At 45.6% G+C, this 21242-nt stretch overlaps 1 protein-coding gene across 1 annotated transcript; it reads left to right on the top strand.

Moving 5' to 3' along the window:
• Nucleotides 1-7504: 7504 nt before the first annotated feature.
• Nucleotides 7505-19252, top strand: LOC127307303 (protein SLOW WALKER 2). The gene is made up of 16 exons (XM_051338033.2): nt 7505-8480; nt 9800-9875; nt 11186-11305; nt 11826-11901; nt 12846-12914; nt 13078-13158; nt 13312-13383; nt 13586-13678; nt 13961-14155; nt 14513-14596; nt 14705-14848; nt 15052-15141; nt 16434-16516; nt 16593-16880; nt 17230-17467; nt 18201-19252. The coding sequence occupies exons 1-16, from the start codon at nt 7637-7639 to the stop codon at nt 18879-18881; spliced, it is 3234 nt and encodes a 1077-aa protein (XP_051193993.1). The 5' UTR covers nt 7505-7636; the 3' UTR covers nt 18882-19252.
• The last annotated feature ends 1990 nt before the right edge of the window (nt 19253-21242 follow it).

Raw genomic sequence — 21242 nt, 5'->3', positions numbered from 1 at the left:
TAAATGAATATTCCGCTTTTACGAGACACACATGTATCAAACCGGGGGTTAAAACTCGAGTGGCCTGGAGATACAGCCACCCAATCTGAGGTTGGTTGTCTACAGCAACCCCCATATTTTTTTTGAGAACAGAACTCTGACCCCCTTTATTCATTCCTACCCAGAATGTTTACAAGAAATGAAAGAAACGGAGGTATAACTCCCAACCAAACATGGCAACCCGCTGCAAGTGATGTTGCCGAGCGAGCTAGACTATGAGCTTCGCCATTCGACCGCCGGCTCTCATGGCGGAAACAGAAACCTCCCCGCTGTTCGGCCGACGTCTTGATCTCCTTGAGCACATGACTAAAGAGCCCCAGGTTGTTGCCCTTCAGGCCTTGGATCACTTCCATGCAATCCGAAGCCACCGTGACCCCTTCCACTCCCAGGTCCGCCGTGAGCGCCAAAGCTTCGCGACAGGCCATAGCTTCGAGGCAGCCAGGGTGTGTAATCCCCTCAAAAACCACCGCCGAGGAACCGAGGTAAACGCCTGCATGGGAGCGGCAGACAGCCGCCACAGCTCCTCTATTAGATATCTTTGCAACAGCGCCGTCCTATTCACCTTGCTCTGGTTCTGTGGAGGAGGTATCCATCTTGGTGCCAGCGGAGGGTGCACCTTCGCTGCAGCCGTAGCTCTCGGTTTCTCCGACAAGGATAGATCATGCAAGAAACTCTCAATGAACTGATGCGTCGCCTGCGGACTTTGATAGATGTCTTCATGAATTGCTTTCCTCCTTGCGTGCCAAATAGCCCAAAGGGTAACAGCCATCCGAATAAAGTCATCATGCTCCATCGTCCGCATCATCGAGAAAAGCCATTGCCGGGCAGCAGGCTCCATCGAGATGCAAATGTGTTCCACGATTGTTGGGTTGGACAAAGCCCACACACATCGCGACATAGCACACTCCACCAGGGAGTGACGCCATGAATCTTCTTGTCCACAGACCGAGCATGTCGCTGATACGTCTCCGACGTATCGATAATTTCTTATGTTCCATGCCACATTATTGATGATATCTACATGTTTTATGCATACTTTATGTCATATTTATGCATTTTCTGGAACTAACCTATTAACAAGATGCCAAAGAGCCGATTCTTTGTTTCTGCTGTTTTTGGTTTCAGAAATCCTAGTAAGGAAATATTCTCGGAATTGGACGAAATCAACGCCCAGGGTCCTATTTTGCCACGAAGCTTCCAGAAGACCGGAGAGTCAACGAAGTGGGGCCACGAGGTGGCCAGGGGGTAGGGCGGTGCGGCCCCACCCTTGGCCGCGCCGACCTGTCTCCTGGGCCCCTCGCGACGCCCCCTGACCTACCCTTCCGCCTACAAATAGCCTTCATCGCGAAACCCCCAGTACCGAGAGCCACGATACGGAAAACCTTCCAGAGACACCACCGCCGCCAATCCCATCTCGGGGGATTTAGGAGATCGCCTCCGGCACCCTGCCGGAGAGGGGAATCATCTCCCGGAGGACTCTACGCCGCCATGGTCGCCTCCGGAGTGATGAGTGAGTAGTCTACCCCTGGACTATGGGTCCATAGCAGTAGCTAGATGGTTGTCTTCTCCTAATTGTGCTTAATTGTCGGGTCTTGTGAGCTGCCGAACATGATCAAGATCATCTATCTGTAATGCTATATGTTGTGTTTGTTGGGATCCGATGAATAGAGAATACTATGTTATGTTGATTATCAATTTATGTCTATGTGTTGTTTATGATCTTGCATGCTCTCCGTTATTAGTAGAGGCTCTGGCCAAGTTTTTACTAGTAACTCCAAGAGGGAGTATTTATGCTCGATAGTGGGTTCATGTCTCCGTGAATGCAGGGAGTGTGAGAAACCTCTAAGGTTATGGATGTGCTGTTGCCACTAGGGATAAAACATTGATGCTATGTCCGAGGATGTAGTTATTGATTACATTACGCGCAATACTTAATGCAATTGTCTGTTGTTAGCAACTTAATACTGGAAGGGGTTCGGATGATAACCTGAAGGTGGACTTTTTAGGCATAGATGCATGCTGGATAGCGGTCTATGTACTTTGTCGTAATGCCCAATTAAATCTCACAATACTCATCATAATATGTATGTGCATGGTCATGCCCTCTTTATTTGTCAATTGCCCAACTGTAATTTGTTCACCCAACATGCTGTTTATCTTATGGGAGAGACACCTCTAGTGAACTGTGGACCCCGGTCCAATTCTCTATACTGAAATACAATCTACTGCAATACTTGTTCTACTGTTTTCTGCAAACAATCATCTTCCACACTATACATCTAATCCTTTATTACAGCAAGCCGGTGAGATTGACAACCTCGCTGTTTCGTTGGGACAAAGTACTTGGTTTGTGTTGTGCAGGTTCCACGTTGGCGCTGGAATCCCTGGTGTTGCGCCGCACTACATCTCGCCGTCATCAACCTTCAACGTGCTTCTTGACTCCTACTGGTTCGATAAACCTTGGTTCTTACTGAGGGAAACTTGCCGCTGTGCGCATCACACCTTCCTCTTGGGGTTCCCAACGGACGCGTGTCGAACGAAATGACAATACGTCAATCACGCGCATCAGTCGCCGACGTCGCCATGTGCCTATGATGACGGACATCGCCGGTTGGAAGCGAGCAGTGCGCCAGCCTCCATAGAAAAACTCGAATCTTTGACGGGACGGCGGTCTTCCACAGCTTCGACCAATCCTTCCCTTCCTTTGCGCTGCTCGAGGCCGCCGCGCGGTTCTCAAGCCAATCGCCCCTAGTCCGGCGAACTCGAACCAAGTTTCTATGTGCTGAACGGACAGTGAACACACCTGTTTTTTCAAACTGCCACGCCCAGAAATCTTCTTGCCGCCTGGTACATAGCGGAATTCCTTTGATCACTTCGACACCCATGGGCCAGAAAAACTCCTCGAGCTTGTCCTCCTTCCAGGAAGCTGTCGTGTTATCAATATAGTCGCACACACGCTGGGGCTCCCCTTGCTTCCTAGGCGCAACTGGCATCATCCGCTCCTCCCGCGGCAGCCAGTTATCTCGCCAAGCATGCGTAGTCGCACCGTCACCAATTCTCCGTATAAGGCCTAGCTTCAAGGCATCACGTCCCTCCAGAAGGGACCGCCAAACCTGGGACGGGTGGGAGCCCAGCTCGGCCTCTAACAAATCAGCATCCGGATAGTAAACTGCTTTGAGTACTCGCGCACTCAGCGATCCTGGTTCCTGTAGAAGCCTCCATGCTTGCCGGGCTAGTAAAGCCAAATTGAAAAGCTCAATATCCCGAAAGCCCAGGCCGCCATCAGATTTTGGTTGAGTCATTTTCTCCCACGAAACCCAACACGTTCGTCTCTAACCCTCTTTGTTTCCCCACCAAAACTTCCTGAGCATCGCATTGATATGGTCACATAATCCCCTTGGTAACTTGAAGCATGACATAGAGAAAGTAGGAACAGCTTGTGCAACCGATTTGATAAGATGTCCTTTCCCCCCACCGACAGAAGTTGTTCCATCCACCCCAAGACTTTCTTCCAGACTCGATCTTTGAGGTACTTGAAAGCTCCACTCTTGGATCTCCCTACATCAGATGGCATTCCAAGATACTTCTCATTTAGGGTCTCCCTCTGAACTTCTAGGATCCCCTTAATGCTTTCCTTCAGATCTCCTGAACAACCCTTACTAAAGAAGATAGAAGACTTGTCCATATTTATACGCTGCCCCGAAGCCTGGCAATACTTCTCTAAGACAGTCTTGACCTCATTTACTCCCTCAATACTTGCTTCGACAAACAGCAGGCTATCATCCGCAAAAAGTAAGTGGTTCACCGGTGGTGAAGTCGGTGCCACTTTAATCCCCTGAAGCGCTGATGATTGAACTTGGTTTTTTAAAAGGCACGAAAGGCCCTCCGCTGCCAGCAAGAACAAATATGGAGAGATGGGGTCGCCCTGTCGAATACCCCTTGACGGCCGAAACTCCTCTTGCGGTGATCCATTAAAGAGCATTGAAAAGGAGACCGTAGAAACTAGTCTCATAACAAGAGTCACCCAGGATGTGCTGAACCCAAGCTTCAGCATGATGGCCTTGAGGTAACTCCACTCGACCCGATCATATGCCTTCCGCATGTCCAACTTCAGGGCACAAAACCGGTGTTTTTTTGGCCTTTGTGCGCTTCATGAAATGTAGACACTCGTACGCCGTAATAATATTATCCGTGATGAGTCTTCCAGGAACAAAAGCCGACTGCTCCTCAGAAATAATCTCCGGTAGAATAACTTTCAGTCTATTTGCAACCGCCTTGGACGCAATCTTGTACATCACATTGCACAGACTGATAGGCCGGAATTGTCCCAATTTCGTCGGGCTCGCTACCTTTGGGATGAGCACAATAAAAGTCTTGTTGACACATTCAGGGCTATCCTGGCCAGCCAGAACTCGAAGGACAGCCCCTGTCACCTCCTCCCCACACACACTCCAATGGCGCTGAAAGAAGTGTGCTGGGAAACCATCTGGACCCGGCGCCTTCGTTGGGTACATCTCAAAGAGTGCCATTTTTACCTCCTCACATGTGAATGGGGCGTCGAGTTTACTATTTATCGCCATGTCCACCCTCCTCGGTACTGAAGATAGGACCTCCTCCATGTTCGAGACACCCTCGGACGTGTAGAGGTTCTGGTAGAAACCATTCGCTTCTAGGCCCATGGCAGCCTCATCTCTGGTAACAGAACCATCCGCCTTAGTTAACTCGAGGATCCGGTTCTTCTTCTTCCGTTGGCTAGCTCGGAGATGGAAAAAACGTGTGTTCTTATCCCTCTCCGCGAGCCATTGGATACGAGAGCGCTGCCTCCACATTACTTCTTCACGGTGCAGTGCTTCAGCGAGTTTTTCAACCAGCCTGAGCTCAGCGATTGAAGGTCCATCCCGGTTCTCCTGGGACCTCATTTCTGCTAACTCACGCTGTAGCATCCGGATTTGATGACGCACACTGCCAAACGACTCCCTGCCCCAAGATGCCAGGCTGGAGGAGACGTTTTGTAATTTATGCTTCAAGTCCTCTATCGTACCGCTCGGGCTGGAAGCCTGCCACGAGTCATTTAAAACCGGTGCGAACTGGTCGTGGGTTTCCCACATTACCTCGTACCGGAACAGCTTGGCCTGCGCACTCGATCTCTGTTGCCGCTGCGACATCCTCAACAGAATAGGGAGATGATCAGATGTTGCATAGCTTGCTAGGTGGTGAACCTCAGCTGACGGGAACCGCGCACACCACGCCGGTGACGCCAGGGCACGATCAAGACGTACTCTACAGTAAGCTCCTCCAGCCACCTTCTTCTCGAAAGTCCACGGGACACCTCTATAGCCCAAATCACACAGGACACAGACATCAACAACGTCTCTGAAACCCGCTATCTGTCCCCAACTCCTTTCCGCCACGCCGTCATGCTCCTCACGCCGGAGAACTTCATTGAAGTCTCCAATGCACATCCATGGCAGATCGTTAGCCGATCGGATAAATTTGAGCATATCCCACGTTTTGTGGCGCTCCTGAACCTGTGCCTCACCATAAACCACCGTGAGACGCCAGGGATCCTTCCCCTCCTCCGTAACAACAAGATCAATGTGATACTGCGAGTAGGGTAAAACTTCCATCTTTATTAACTCATCATTCCAAAACACACCAATGTCGCCACTGCGACCACTACTACTAACAGCAAAACTTTTATTAAAACCTAAAGAACGGTGTAAAATCTCCACCCTTGACTTATGGAGTTGGGTCTCCACAACGCATAGGATAGAGGGAGCGTGGCGCTCCGCCAAGAGACGGAGATCTCGAACTGCTGCAGCCCCGCCTAGGCCACGATAGTTTAAACTGAGAACACTCATTGCGACTGGCGACCCTCCGATGCGGAGGCCGCCACTCCAGTCACGGACTTGTCCTTCTTTGCTGCCGCCAGCTTCTTTGTGTGTTTGGGCTCCCTAGCTGACGGTGGTGGAGGAGGAACCCCCTCAGGCGCTCCCCGGCCCGCCGCCATCTCAGTATCCTTCTCTTCAAAATTTAGTTTCGTCCTTGCGCTCCCCTCCGGGCTGCCATCTAACTTGGCATCCTTCCACCCCAGAAGTAAAGGTCCCTTGTCACTAGTGTCTACCACCCCTGTCTTGACGGGGCTCACCTCTGTCAGTGGGGCATCAGTAGAAGAGCGTTTACGGTTTTCAGGTCCTCCGCCTCGCCCTCGACCACCTTCCCGGCCACCCCTACCAGCGCGCCCCGCCCCACGACCTGGCGTGCCGTAGCTATCATTCTGTCTTTCCCTTCCCATAGGACGCTTCGGGATATCTCCATGCAGCCTAGTCCAGTTCCATGGCGACTCGGCCATGAGCCATGTCCCATACTTGATTGCTTCCTGGGCATGTTCGCCCGTGCCACACTCGTCTTGCTCATGGCCCAGCAGCCCGCAAACCCCGCAGTAGCGCGGGATCTTCTCATAACGCACCCTCATGATCACTTTTGCTTCACCTTCAGGATCAAAAGAGACAAACGCCGTGAGCCTCTTCCTTACGTCGAGCCAAACGCGGACTCGCACGTAGTTTCCTCCTTCAAAACCAGCTCCATTCATGTCCACCATCAGCACCTCTCCCAACCTCTCCGCAAGCCCTGCTACCAGATGCCTCTTACGGTAGAGTTCTGGCACATCATGAATCTGTGCCCATGCCTGAATCATGTTTAGTTCAACAGCCTTAGCACTGCAACTCCCATCATACTTCTTGATGAGTAGTCCCTGCTCCCGAAACAGCCAAGGACCCTGCTCCGTAATTTTCTTCCAGTCTCCCAAGCAATTCGCCTGTACCAGGAATCTATTTGCTTCCACATCACGGAAAGAAACCTCTTGCGCTGGAGCCCAAGTGAATCTCATCGTCTTCTTCAGAGACGTCGCACTGAACGGCTTCGTAGTGAGCAAACGCATCACCGCCATCCACTTTGTTTCCTCCTTTAGAGCTTCCACCTCGCTCTTCGGCACAAAAACTCCCCCAATGTCCTCACCCTTGAGGTTCATACTCTTCAGCAGTTCCTCCAGTGTTGGTTCCGTCCAGGACTGACCCGCCTTGCCGCTGGCTTCGCCCTTACCGTCTCCTGCCGCCGCCATACCCGAGCGATCGCAAACCCTAACCCACAGACAGAAAACTACCAAGGCCGAGAAGCCGAGCCAGTCGGCCCCTTGGTCAGCCCGAGTAGTCTGCCCGCGAGAGGGAGAGGAAGCGCTCAGATCGCGGGATCGATGGCCCCTGCCTCCGGTGATCGCCGATCGCCGGTGGGGTAATCGCCTAAACCCTAGCCGCCAGGAGCTAGGTAAAGGCATTCCAAATGTTGGAGATGATGTAAACAAAAAGAATAAACGGGCCTTCGTGATGGGCCTAATTTTAATCATCACGGCCTCACGGCCCGTCAGTGTCCATCTCCTCAACCTCTCCCTCGAGAAAAACCCTTCTCAACATCGCCCACCCAGCCGCCTCCTAATTCTCTCCCCCCACCGGCGCCACCTCGCCTCCGCCTCCGCCGCCGCCTCGCCGTCCTTATCCCGCCCCACTGCTGCCTACATATCCCGTCGCCGAGGCGTCCAGCCATGACTGAGCCAAATCCCAAACCGAAGTCCGCCAAGAAAGCGAGGAAGCCCGCCGCCAGCGGGGAGGAGAAGAGCATGGACGAGCTCAAGTCCGACGCAAGCCCCACCAGACTGAAGCCCACCAAGAAATCCAAGAAGCCGGCTGCCGACGGGGAGGAGGAGGCCGCGGACGCGGTCAAGCTCGACGTAAACCCCAACCCCAAGTCCGCCAAGAAGAAGAAGAAGAAGAAGAAGCTCGCCGCCAGTGGGGAGGAGGGCGACCTTGACGCAATCAAGTCCGACGTCGCCTCGTTCGCCTCCTCTCTGGGACTCGTCCCCGGCGCCGGTAGCTCGTCCGGCTTCGACGACTCCGACTTCCGCAAGTCCGGCCCCATAAACGCCCCCAAACCGCCCAAGCATCCCCAAACCCCAGAAGCGGCCCCAAACACCCAAAATCCCAAACCCACCAAGAAGCCGCATCCTCTCGAGCTCCATGGCCCTCATACCGCCGCCACTACTAGCGCCGCCACCAATTACCCGCTGGTAAAGGCGGGTGCTCTCTCTGGGCAGTGGTACGCGGATGCTGATGAGCTGGAGACCAAGGTCCTAGGGGACCGCAAGCATGCCCCACCAGCGATGGGGCTTCAGGAGATGCAGCGGCTGGTGGAGCGGAAACGGGAGCTGGCGGAGAAGCTCATGGCGCAGTACTCGAGGGACTACGACACGGGGCGGCGGGGGACTGGTGACCTCAAGCTCCTGGAGATGTCGGCCAAGTCCGGTACATCGTCCGATAAGGTGTCGGCGTTCACGTGTCTCGTTGAGGACAATCCAATAGCAAACATGCGGGCTCTTGACTCTCTCATCGGTGAGTTGCACTATTGAATACTCTCTTCAGTGCTTATTGAACACATTGATGCATTTTTTTTCATATATCATGGAAACAGACCTAGAATGCTAGATTTGAGATTCTTCATGTGCTGGGAAAAAATGTGGGAAGTGATCCTGATAACTTAGCAACTGATGTGATCATAGTGGCAGCTTTTTTATCACATTAACACTCTGAGTTGAAGTTGTATTTTGAAACAATTCGCCAACATGAACTGTAACTGCAACCAGGAAAAGGATCCAGTGAGTCAGATCAGAAAATGAACCATGAATGTTTTGATCTTAGATGAGTCATGAGTGAACCTATATCATGCTGGACCGAGGAACTCCAGAGTAGATTATCTGTTCATTATGTGCAGTTGTGCAGAGAGATAAATATGTTCAGTAGGCTTTATTTAAGTGGCTGCACTCATTGGCTTGTACTATTAACGTTGTTATCATTAGGTAGTAGTGGGCAACTTAATATAATCACTGCCAGTGGTCTTGTGTAAACACCAGCAAAGGTCATTGTCTGTGAATGTGTTCGTTGCCACTGCAGAAATATGGCTCAAGTTTACAAGATGACTCATCTTTACGAGTCAAGCTTTACCTTCTGCCTCTAGTTTCATCTTCTTGTAAATTTCCTTTTTAAAACTGAGGTCACAATTTTACTGTTGTCTGTTGATAATATTAGTATATAACCAATCCTTTTAGTAGTGGAATCTTGCTGGACTCATCCAGGCACACCGGAAGGCCATTATGATATCGATGGATTAACATGATTTCAGATAAATTTCATCATCTGTTGAAAATTTCAAGATATATCACGAATAGCAAATTGATATCGTCTCAAGTTACATGTTCTGAAATTTGTTTTTCTTGCAGTTCTAAGTTTGTGTAAAGCATTTTTTACCTTGTTTGGGATTACTTCATTTTTTTTTTTTGCGATCAGTATAGCTACCACCTCCCTTCCGTAAAAGAAGGCGCATAAATTTTGTCTAAAGTCATACCATGTAAAGTTTGACCAAGTTTATTTATATAAAATACTATCAACACTTATAATACTGTATAGACATACATGACAATATGTTTAATAATGTATCTATTGCGATTGATTTGACATTGTAGAGGTTGATATTTTTTCTAGAAGTTTGGTCAAACTTTACATGGTTTTACTTTGGACAAAATTTACACTCCTTTTATGAAACGGAGGGAGTAGACTTTTCATGTCATCTGCCATTTTGCAGATTATCTTGTTTCTGTTTTCTTCTTTTCTGAATATCCTAAAGAGATTCTTCCTCCTTTTATTTTTTTATACAGGTATGGTCGCATCAAAGGCTGGTAAGAGATATGCATTCACAGGCTTTGATGCACTGAGGGAATTGTTTGAAATGAGGTTAGCATCTTCTGGACTTTTTTCTTTTATTATCTTGTAGCTATACTATTTTTCCCTCTTGGGACACACTAAAGCAAAATTGGTGGCGTTTCTTTTGCTATATTTCCTCCTTTTTTTTTTCTCTTGATCCTTCTGCCACTGCCACTGCCATGTCCTTAAATAGAATGCATCCTTGCAGGAGCCACCTGAATGGGCTGCACCATTGGTTTATTAATTTAAATTAATTATTCGCTGTCTTCTTTTGCTAGACTTGCTAGGCTTACACAAGTTAGGGAAAAGAAACTACATGCCTGCAAAAGCATTTCAGAACACATGTATTTGAATTTTGCATGTCTTGACTTTCAAGCATAGTAATTTCTTGCTCTAAACATCTGACTAGGCCGTCTCACGTTACCTGCTTTTGTTACCTCTTATTTTAGTTTTCTCTAATTTTCTTCCGCTATGATTACTACTTACAATATGCGCATCGTTTGTCTAGTGAAAAAATATTCACATTAAAATGCACCAGCCATAAAAGCCTGATCTGATGACACAATAGTTATTTGGATATGGCAAGCTGGAAACGGGTTAATGGTTCACCTGTGTTTACACCTTTGATACTAGTTCAGATTTCAGTGTAGCTCATTTGAACATGCCCGCAATTAGTCAAATTGTCAATGAAAATTTGACATGTTAATATTAGTTTGCATAAGAATGTTCTATTTGAACATAAACGCTGAAAACTGTACTCTTGCTTACCATGTCTTCACTGGTGGGTTTTATTTGCCCGCTTAGTTGGTACACACATATGAGTTAAGTGTGCAGTATTATTTGTGTAGAGAAATCAAATAATGCTTTACGCCTGCAACACAAAGGCTGAAATAAGTCTTGCTTTAATATGGTCTACCACTTGCCATTTTTGTCAATATTCTTACTGGATTTCAACTAAACTTTTCGCTCTACTTGGGTTAAATTCCCATACATGAAAGTGTGTATGTGTGCGTGGGGTGGGGGAGGGGGCGGGGGGGGGGGGAGGTTTGCAAGGGTCAGTCTACATGTACATACTTAAAGAAACAAGTTACGATGCATACCTGTTCTGTTCCCTTTTCTCTACTTTTATTGGGGCAGTAATGTGGGAAAGTTAAGTTGTGAACGAACTATGCTGCATGTGTACAGGCGAATGGAGAGGGTAATGGCTGTCTTATTACTGACATTATTTAGAACATTAACCAGACTATTTAATTAGCACTGTCCAATTTTATTATCACATAAGCTCTCTGTTTTCTTTTATTTTCTTGTCATCTTGGTTATTAATTGCATTCTCTTGCTAGGTTATTGCCAGATCGAAAGTTGAAAAGTCTTATTCAGCGCCCATTGGACATTTTACCCGAAACAAAAGATGGCTACTCGCTTCTGCTATTCTGGTACTGGGAGGACTGCTTGAAACAGAGGTATTTTTCAGTCTACTAGGTATTAAGTAGATGCTATATGTAGGTTTGAACTCTGGAAGAAGAAAGCCTTCAATTTAGGTACCTACTGACTTAAAAAGCAACAGTTGCTAACAAGGGTTTTAGTATCACTATTATCAAATGTAGGCACTACACCTTCTGTGCTGTCTAGGTCTTAATTCCCTTGCCATTATTATATCTGCTGCACTGGGAGGACTTCCTCTGTTGTCAGAAACAAGGATTAGCGGAGAAAATGGGCTAGCTAGGGTCTATGCTACCAATTTTCCAAATATCTATGGTTATGTGAAAGTTTTAGAAAAACTGTAGCTTTATGTTGCCACTTGCCAATGCTCAAAAACCCGAGTTATGTGAAATTTACCCATGATTCTTACAGAACACTTGATCTGAATTGATTGTTAATGGAGAAATGGATGATATACATGCATGAACAAACTCTTTCATGTTGTTTGTTGGTGTGTGATCATTCTATTTTTCTGTTTTAATTTTCTGATTACTGTTACAGGTATGAGAAGTTTGTTATTGCACTGGAGGATGCATTGAAAGATATGCTGCCAAGTCTTAAGGACAAAGCAATGAAGGTTAGCCCAAATTGTGTATTTATATGAAACAAACCTTATCATTGCTCTGGTTCTGGGCAAAGACATAACATTATGCCCTCACAGAATGAGCGTATTGGGGAACTTGTAGTGCGCCATATTCTATTATTTTCTGCATCACATCAGATACTTGGAAATATTGAGCACAAGAAAGTAGTTGCGAAAAATCAAAACATCATAGCAAACATTTAACAAGATGTGTTGGAGCTGCAGTAAAAATTGCTACAACAGTACGGTTTTGAGACAGCTAAGCATGGTTTGTCAAGACAAACTTGCATCACATCTAGTTTAGCTGTGTCTGTCTTGGGACTGAAGCTGCATCCCTAACTCCTTCCTATCCATAATAAGTGTCGTAGTTTTAGTTCAAATTTGTCTAAAACTAAATTGCGGAGATTAGTTGTTGAGTTGATATTGCATCATCTTTCAAACTGATTTAACATGGGTTATTAAGCAAGACAATTTCAAGTCAGTCTTTTGTTCAGATATATATTGCATGGGAACTAGCTTCCTGTAGGGAACTGGATTTCCTGGCAGGCATCAGAAAATTTGAAAACCAGCTTAGTTTCTGGCAGTAATTTGTCGAATCAGCCGAAGTTCCCCAGCAACCAGTTGTGAAAGCGTAGTTGCCTTATTGAGTATTGAAGTTTGAAAGAAAACCAGGAGGTTCGAAACTGCTCTTACCTGTAACTGGTTGGTTTCCGATTCTGGCTAAGTGTGGGGATTCTGACGAATCTGGAAGCTTTAACTCTGCCACTGGTCCCTCATGAGATTATCTGGCAAATGGCTGGCATTCTTTTTCGAGGATTTAGTTATCCTAGCTTCGTTAAATATAATTCTCGCTAATTTGTGCTATTACTAGGATCACTAAGAATATTCATAAGGTTCCTTGTCATGAATGCGTGTTCGTTGTTTTCCTCTCTCTGCAGACGGTTTCCACCCTTTTAAAGAGTAAATCTGAACAGGAGCGCCGGTTACTTACAGCTCTTGTTAACAAAGTAAGTTGTTATTTTCTGCTATTCCTCCATTTTCACTTATTATAATGTGCCCAGAGCAGATATAGTTCATAGTACAATACTAGATTACTTATGAGAAGCAATACCTTCAATTTTTACGGGAAGCGGCCTTATTCTTAGTCATCCTGTTGCAAATCTATGGCAGCTTGGAGATCCTGAAAGAAGGGCAGCATCAAGTGCCGCTTATCTGTTAACAGGTCTCCTGTCCACTCATCCCAATATGAAGGTATATTCATTTGTTTCGTTAAAAAGATGCATCACCTGTGTTACTGTCATGAATTATCTATTTGATCAAGATAGTTAACTGTATAATATTTTGCTGACTAAGGACTTAAAAAACCTAATTCTTTTGTGTTCTTGGACATTTTAAAATTTGCAGATGGTTGTGATAGATGAGGTGGACTCATTTCTGTTCAGACCACATGTTGGGCTTAGGGCCAAATACCAAGCTGTATGTTATTGTTTTCCTTACTATTTTACTCGTTGCTTCTTACTTTCATAAACAGTGCAGGTTGGTAAATTGGTTCTCTTACTGTTAACATTTTTGAAAAGTTTCACTTTTTGAGTGACCGAAATATGCTCATCTATCCAAGCTGCTATGTATTGGAAGTATCCTACCTATGCATTTTTTAACTGAAGGTACTATTGTACAGGTCAACTTTTTGAGCCATATTTTTCTTGCCAAAAAAGGAGATGGACCTAAACTTGCTAAGCGGTTGGTGGATGTCTACATTGCCCTTTTCAAGGTTTGGATGTGGTTCAGCAGTTTATAATTGTTGTGCTTAGGAGTTGTTAGCCGTTGGCCCTTTTCCTGCCAACCATTAGTTTTACTGTCTTTTCATCACATCCTCAGTTCTCCATCTTGTTAGCCCCGTTTCTCTCTGGCTCTCTGCACTTCTGCCTTTCACATTAAATGTAATTTTTTTCCTATGGCTTAAAGTTCATTTTCATAGTCTGCTCACTTGTATGGTGTTAATTGTTTTTAAATATTTAAAATTGTCTTTCTTGTTCTATGGAACTGTTGTCAGGTACTCATGTCTTGCCCTCGTGATACTAAAGGAGAAAAACGAAGTAAACATGGCAAGAAAAAAGATGAAAACGGAAAAACAAAGGGAAGAAAGGACAAGGTCAATGACTCTAATTCACATGAAAGCCATGAAGTGAATCCACCAGCAGGATCAGATTTAGAGATGGATTCCCGCCTTCTCTCTGCACTTTTAACTGTATGTTTTGCACTCTGCAGACTTGCGTAGTATTGTCTTTGCTTTGTCGTATTACTCCCTCAGTTCTCTTTTACTCTACATTCTAGGAAAAATAAGACAAATTAGTAGTCATTTACTACATTGAAAATAGTGACATCCAATAGATAAAGGAGGACCACGTCGTTTTCCGTATTCTTGTTGACTAAAAGCTAGAATGTAGAGTATTTCAGAACAAATTTTATTCCTAGAATGCGGAGTATTTCAGAACGGAGGGAGTATGTGTTAAGTATGATTACATGCATGTGTTTCCCTTTATGGTGCTCAAACTGGTTAATGACTCGTGTCTCTAGTTGTGTATTAATCCTTTCATCTATGCAGGGCGTAAATAGAGCATTACCATATGTTGCAAGCTCTGAAGTTGATGATATTGTGGAAGTTCAGACACCAATTCTTTTTAGACTGGTGAGGTTATTAGCTAATATAAAAGATCAAAAGTACATTGATAAGTTGCTGTCTGAAGCACATAGAGCTTTCTGTAAGGACCCTATCTGACAATTATTTTGCATGTAGGTGCACTCTGAGAACTTCAATGTTGGTGTTCAGTCGTTAATGCTTTTGTACCAGATCTCGACAAAAAATCAAATTGCAAGTGACCGTTTTTACCGTGCATTATATGCGAAACTGTTGAGTCCTTCAGCTGTTACTTCATCAAAGGTTTCAGTGGCTGGTCCTTTTGTCATGCTTTCTGTTTGTTCTATATTTTAGCATACTTTGATCTTCAAACAGTAACTTGGTTTTGATGTCTCTTACTGGCATAACGCAACCATGAAAATGTGGCTATGCTCTTTGCACCCTCATATATTGTTAGTAGTCTTTTTTCTATAGTTTACCTGACTAGTTATGTCTGCATATTTCAGCCGGAATTATTTCTAGGTCTACTGGTGAAAGCGATGAAGAATGATGTAATGTTAAAGAGAGTAGCTGCATTTTCGAAGCGACTACTGCAGGTCTGTTGTTTGAATTGTTTTTAACATGATAGCTGACTTGAATGACCAGGAAGAGCATAAAGGACTGACACTAGTTACACTACAACTCTACGGCACTAACATTATTCTACAACACTAAAACAAATACACTAGAGCTAAAAACTACACAGTTGCACATGGAAATACCAAGTGAAAATTTCCCAGAAGTTGTAAATTCCATGAAAATGGGTTTAAAATTTCCATAAGGCTCCTCTGTGGAGCTTTGTAATGCCTGTAATTAATATGCATTCGCATATTTTGGGCATAAATGAAGCCTCTGCAATTTATTGTGTTTGGGTTCAATGCCTCTTGAGGGAGAAGAGGCATAATTGTGTAATGATCCGCCGGCTACTCCCCAGCGCTACGAACAAATCCTCGACCGTCAATTCAGCAGACTTGGCTGCAGTGCCGATCCAAGCGCTGAGCTAACCAACATGAATGGTCACCTCCTTGCCTGCTGGAAGGATAGGTCTGGTGGAGGGAATGACGGTTGCCATGTCTGAGGATTCAAGAACTCTGAGCTCGGCAGCTCTGGATTTGGAAAAGAACCACCGGTGCCTTCCATTCCGGCCGAGAAGACTGGATGCGTTGAGGTGGCATCAGAATGCATGCTTCAAATAGCTGGCTGCCGCAACCCAGGTGGACACTTGCTGCACTTTAATCATTGGCTGCCGTGCGTCGCTCTCTCCGGTGGTGGTTTGCCGCCGCCTCGCGGCCCTTAGGCGCTCTCGGTTTGCGCGATGTTTGTGGATAAAGAAACATGAATGTCTCACTAGTTTATGCTTTTTCTGGGCGTATCAAAACTGGTTTTTTGCCGCCCAAAACTAGCCATACTAGCTCCTATTGCAGACCTGGGCTGAGTGAATACAATGGTAATGGGCTGAAATACAACCAATCAAGTGAAGCCTAAAAACTCATAATTTGTAGTACTATGAAGATTATATGTTTTTTTTTTTTTTTGTTGTTGAGAAAAGATGAAGATTATATGTTGTACATTGATGCAGTCGTGCAAAATTTCAGGACTAAAACCAACCTCATTTTAAAGACTTCAATCGATGTTTAGACCATAGTCATTTCTAAATCTGGACAATATGTATATCAAAGCTGGCGCCATAGCACGCAACTAGCGGTCCGTTTTTTCAGCTCACTGGAGTAGCAAAATGAAATATACAAATTTGAAGTGTTCAATGTTTCAGTTTTACCAGTATTATTAATTATTTTACGGAATATAACGGAACTAGGGATCTATAATTAATCGTGATGTCTCTAAACAGGTGGCTCTTCAACGCCCTCCACAGTATGCTTGTGGATGCCTTTTCATACTGTCTGAGGTTCTTAAAGCAAAGCCACCATTATGGTATGTGGTTACTTGTCAATACCATGGCATGTCATCGAATATTATTGAATGCATAATTTACATTTAAAAAATTCAGGTCGATTGTGCTCCAGAATGAATCTGTCGATGATGGTATTGAACACTTTGAGGACATTGTTGAGAATCCTGAGGAACCTGCTATTGCTTCAACAACTCCAAATATGCAGGATGGTATGTTGGCTTCACATGAGAAATACAATTCTGATTCTGAGGATGGTTCTGATACTACGAAGCAAGCAAAAGTTGTCTCTGGTCATGAGAAGGGTCAAACCAATGGATCAGCTGAGGGGTCGACATCACATGTTATCCAAGTGTATAATCCACGACACAGAGAGCCTTCTTACTGGTATTGTATTTTTGCCCTATATTTTGCATAATTTGGGAATTATTATGATTAGCACTACTATCTTATCCAAGTGTATAATAAATTTCTTGCTATACGTTGTGAACCACTAGTGGCAATGCTATCGTGTACCATTCTTAATATGTAATCTATTTTATCTCAAAATGCTATACTATTGCAATCCAGTTGCAAGAAAAATCTCAGAAAGTATTGGTCACTTGCTATACATAGTCAGCCACCATATTTTCTGACTGAAGATCTCTAGCAACTTATAACATGATATTTGTTCTCTCCTTTTTTTTGTACTACAAGCAGTGTTTTTCATCACCTTTGCCTTTTGCTGTGTTCTCAGCAATGCAGATCGTGCCAGTTGGTGGGAGCTAACGTTATTGGCCTCACATGTGCACCCTTCAGTATTTACAATGGCTAGGACATTGCTATCTGGGAACAATATTGTTTATAATGGTGATCCATTGACAGACCTGTCGCTTCCTGCCTTCCTTGACAAATTCATGGAGAAGAAACCGAAAGGAAACCGCATTGCTGAAGGAAAATGGCATGGTGGATCACAAATTGCACCAGCTAAAAAGGTATGGATTTTTTCCCTTTATTTTCTTTTGTTGAATTCGAATTGTGCATTTGTTTAACATTTTTTGTGTTATTTTTTCGTATGTTTGTCATGGTTCCCATGTAGCCTCACTAATAGGAGATGATGTATTGGTACTGTTGCTTTGCCTTGGTCATGTGTCAGATAATGCCCGTATGTGTCATGGACAGTAAGCCAGTAAACCACTCATAGACTAGCGTGTACTGCAACCGTTGCTAAATTGCGATCATTTCTCAATACTTGTTACAAAGTACTTCCTTTAAGTTAGTGCTATCTTTTGTGTGTTTCCATCCTCTAGGTTGTACCACCTTTCCGTAAGAATGGCCATTGTTACATTTGGAATTAAGCGAGATATATATCGGTTTTCCTCATTCTTAACTTTCTCCCTGCGTGTGTGCTCCTCTGTACATGCCCCATTTAAGTGCAGTGACACCTCGATCAGGCCTAAGGGTCATTACACAAACACATTTATCTTCTTCATAATTAATTTGAATATGCTTACGTAAGATCAATCTCTCTGCATATATTTGCTGGCCACTGAAGATAGCTGCCTATTTGTTACCTGGCCACATGTTCAATAATGATGTTTGACTGTGTTATCTGCTGTGCATTCTATCATCATGCGCAGCATATGTGGCACTCTCCATAATGTAAATTTAGTACGAGTTGCCACTGCTGCAATTTCATTGGCTGATCTATCTGTCGTGTCTCCGCAGCTTGACCTGGGTCATCGTCTCATTGGACAAGATCTGCTAGAACTTGAAGAAAATGAAGTTCCTCCAGAAGATGTTGTTTTCCATCGTTTCTACATGAACAAGACTGGCCCTATCAAGCCGAAGGCAAAGAAGAAAGCTTCAGTTGTCGATGAAGATACTGGAGAGCTCTTAGCTGATGAAGCTGATGATGCTAGTGATGAAAGTGACGACGAGATGCAGGAGCTGGAAGATGGGTCTGCGTCGGATGGCGAATATGACTACGACAATCTGGATGCCAAGGCATTTGAGGAGGATGAGGATATGCTTAGAGATGACAGTGATGTTGATGAGTTGGTTGACATTTCAGACGACGATGAAGGAATGGAAAATGATGAAGACGAAGATGATGATCTTAACATGTCCTTTGTGGACTCTGAAGCCGAGAGTGCTGACGATTCAGATGATAACATTCCTGACGTAAAGGCTGCAGCCCGTGGGCAAAAGCGGAAGCATGGTGCAAAGAGCGGCTCAACTCCATTTGCAAGTCTAGAAGAGTACGAACATCTCATGGATGGGGATGCCGAGAAGTCTACGTTGAAGAATAAGAAGAGGAAACACAAGGAAGCTGGCGACAATGTAGGCCGTAAGGAGAGGCCGAAACAGTCAGGATCACGAAAGAGAAAGTCCAAGAGATCTGAATGAGAACGAGCATATAACATGATGGAAATGTTCCTGCAGATTACGTTCGTTGAAGTTTTGTAGTTCTGGATGGAAGACGCAAGGGGATCATTTGATGTGCAAGTGGCTGCAGCAAGTTAAGTTACCTTTTGAAACTCGCTTCCCTAGTTGCCCCTGTCACCTCTGTGACCGGTGGAAGGCTTCCTCCTGCAGGAAGAGAACGTCAAGGTATCATTGTCATCAGCTATCTCGTCCTAGCATCGGTCGCGTGGAACAGCATGTATGCTATAATTTTGACATTTGGTGCATGCTTCATGCAATTTTTTTGACAATTATTTAAACGGAATGCTGAGAAGAAACGATTTTCACATGGGATTATCCCCTTCGTCATAAAATCCCTGCGAAATACATGTGCAATACATACACAGGGCCGGCTCTGGCCATTATTTCTGGCACAGTGCATATAGAAAAAGGTAGAAGACTTTTTTTTAAGCCCATCTAGCATGCACGTAGCTTAAATTGGGTCCATTTATAGAATTTGCCCTAGGGCCCTCCAAATCCTAGAGTCGGCCATGTACATACATATCTAAAAATAGTAAAATACTCATAATATGATTTTTTCGTATATTTTATCTTAGTAGCAATTAATTATCCAGGCTAAGTTTGTGAAGAGAAAATCATCATTGGGTCTGTTAATGGACTTCCTAATCATAGATACTTACGTACGTGGATATGACTTGGCAATAGATTCACGACAGTTGTCGTGTGACGAGAGAGCTCTACGTCTTATGCTCAAAAAGAGGTTACTTGGACTCGCCTCCCTAGAGAGGACAATCGCCATGCAACGTTCCCGTATCCTCTGGCTTCAGGAGGGAGACGCCTGCACCCGTTTCTTCCATCTGCATGCGAGCCATAGGAGGAGGAAGAATTCCATTGGTCACCTGATCATGGATGATGTGCGGATCACAGAACATGCAGATAAGGCCGAAGCCGTAGACTCCTTTTATGATGATCTGATTGGATCCGCGTCAGACAGGAGATTCTCCCTTGACTTGGAGTATCTTGGAGTCCCGACATTGGATCTTCAGCATATTGATAGTGCCTTTTCTGAGGAGGTGTGGACTGCTCTTAAGAGTATGCCGAGGGATAAATGTCCTGGGCCGGACGGCTTCTCCGCTCGTTTCTTCACGGCTTGTTGGGGTATCATTAAGACGGACATTATGGCAGCCTTCAACTCTATGTCCCGTCTTGATTGTCGTGGATTCGGGGCGGTTAACGGAGCGCTCATCACTCTTATTCCTAAGAAGGAGGGAGCTGAGAGGGTGCAGGACTTCAGGCCTATTAGCCTTATACATGGCTTCGCCAAGCTTGTAGCCAAGGTGCTGGCCACCCGTTTAGCCCCTATCTTACCCCAGATGGTGGGGGTGCATCAGAGTGCATTCGTGCGTGGAAGGTGCCTCCATGACAACTTCATGATGGTACAGGGAACAGCTCACAAGCTTCACAGCTGCTCAACCCCTGCTGTTCTTTTGAAGTTGGATATTACGAAGGTGTTTGATACAGTGGAGTGGCCTTTCCTTATTGAGGTTCTGAGGAGGCTAGGTTTCTGGGAAAGGTTCCTCTCCTGCATTTGCGCTCTTCTCTCCACGGCTTCGACTCGTGTGCTGCTTAATGGCTGCCCCGGATCTCGTATTGCCAATAGGCGTGGACTTAGGCAGGGAGATCCCCTATCGCCGCAGCTCTTCATTCTCATCATTGAGGTCCTTCACCTGATGATTTAGAAGGCCTCGGCTGTAGGGCTGCTCACCCCGCTGGCCTCATCTGGTCTGCGCCACCGCACCTCCATCTACACTGACGACGTGGTTTCTTTCCTACGCCCCCTGGCGCTCGATCTCAAGGTTTTCGCAGCGATCATTCAGGACTTTGGGGATGCCTCTGGGCTTCGCACCAACATGGCTAAGTGCTCAGCTAATCTCATTAGATGCTCTGAGGCGGATGAGGAGGCAGTGGTTCGGGAGCTAAGCTGTCCAGTGGTCCCCTTCCCTCTTCGATACCTTGGTCTACCCCTGACGTTGAGGAAGCCGACTGCTGCTCAATTACAGTACCTAGTGGATAAGGTGGCCAACAAGTTGCCAGGTTGGAAGGCCTCCCTTCTGGACAGGGGCGGACGCCTTGAGCTTGTTCGAGCGACCCTCTCGGCGATTCCCATTTTCTCCATGATGTCTCTCGACATCCCAGCGAAGACGGTCTCAGCCATGGAAAAGATCATCAGAGGTTTCCTCTGGAAGGGTAGGAAGGATGTGAGAGGGGGCCACTGCCTGGTGGCGTGGGACAAAGTCTGTGCCCCAAAGGAATGGGGGGGGGGGGGCTTGGGATTCCCAATCT

This window comes from Lolium perenne, chromosome 6 (genome assembly GCF_019359855.2).
Source record: "Lolium perenne isolate Kyuss_39 chromosome 6, Kyuss_2.0, whole genome shotgun sequence".
NCBI lineage: Eukaryota > Viridiplantae > Streptophyta > Magnoliopsida > Poales > Poaceae > Lolium > Lolium perenne.
Note: the sequence above shows the minus strand (reverse complement) of the source record. Positions and strands in the feature narration are given on the sequence as shown.

Excerpts from the sequence above, each read along its gene's own strand:
- LOC127307303 (XM_051338033.2), top strand. The coding sequence starts at position 7,637 with ATGACTGAGCCAAATCCCAAACCGAAGTCCGCCAAGAAAGCGAGGAAG. Across the intron at positions 8,481-9,799 it reads GGCTCTTGACTCTCTCATCG|GTATGGTCGCATCAAAGGCT; the intron begins GTGAGTTGCACT and ends TTTTTTATACAG. Across the intron at positions 12,915-13,077 it reads TTACAGCTCTTGTTAACAAA|CTTGGAGATCCTGAAAGAAG; the intron begins GTAAGTTGTTAT and ends AATCTATGGCAG.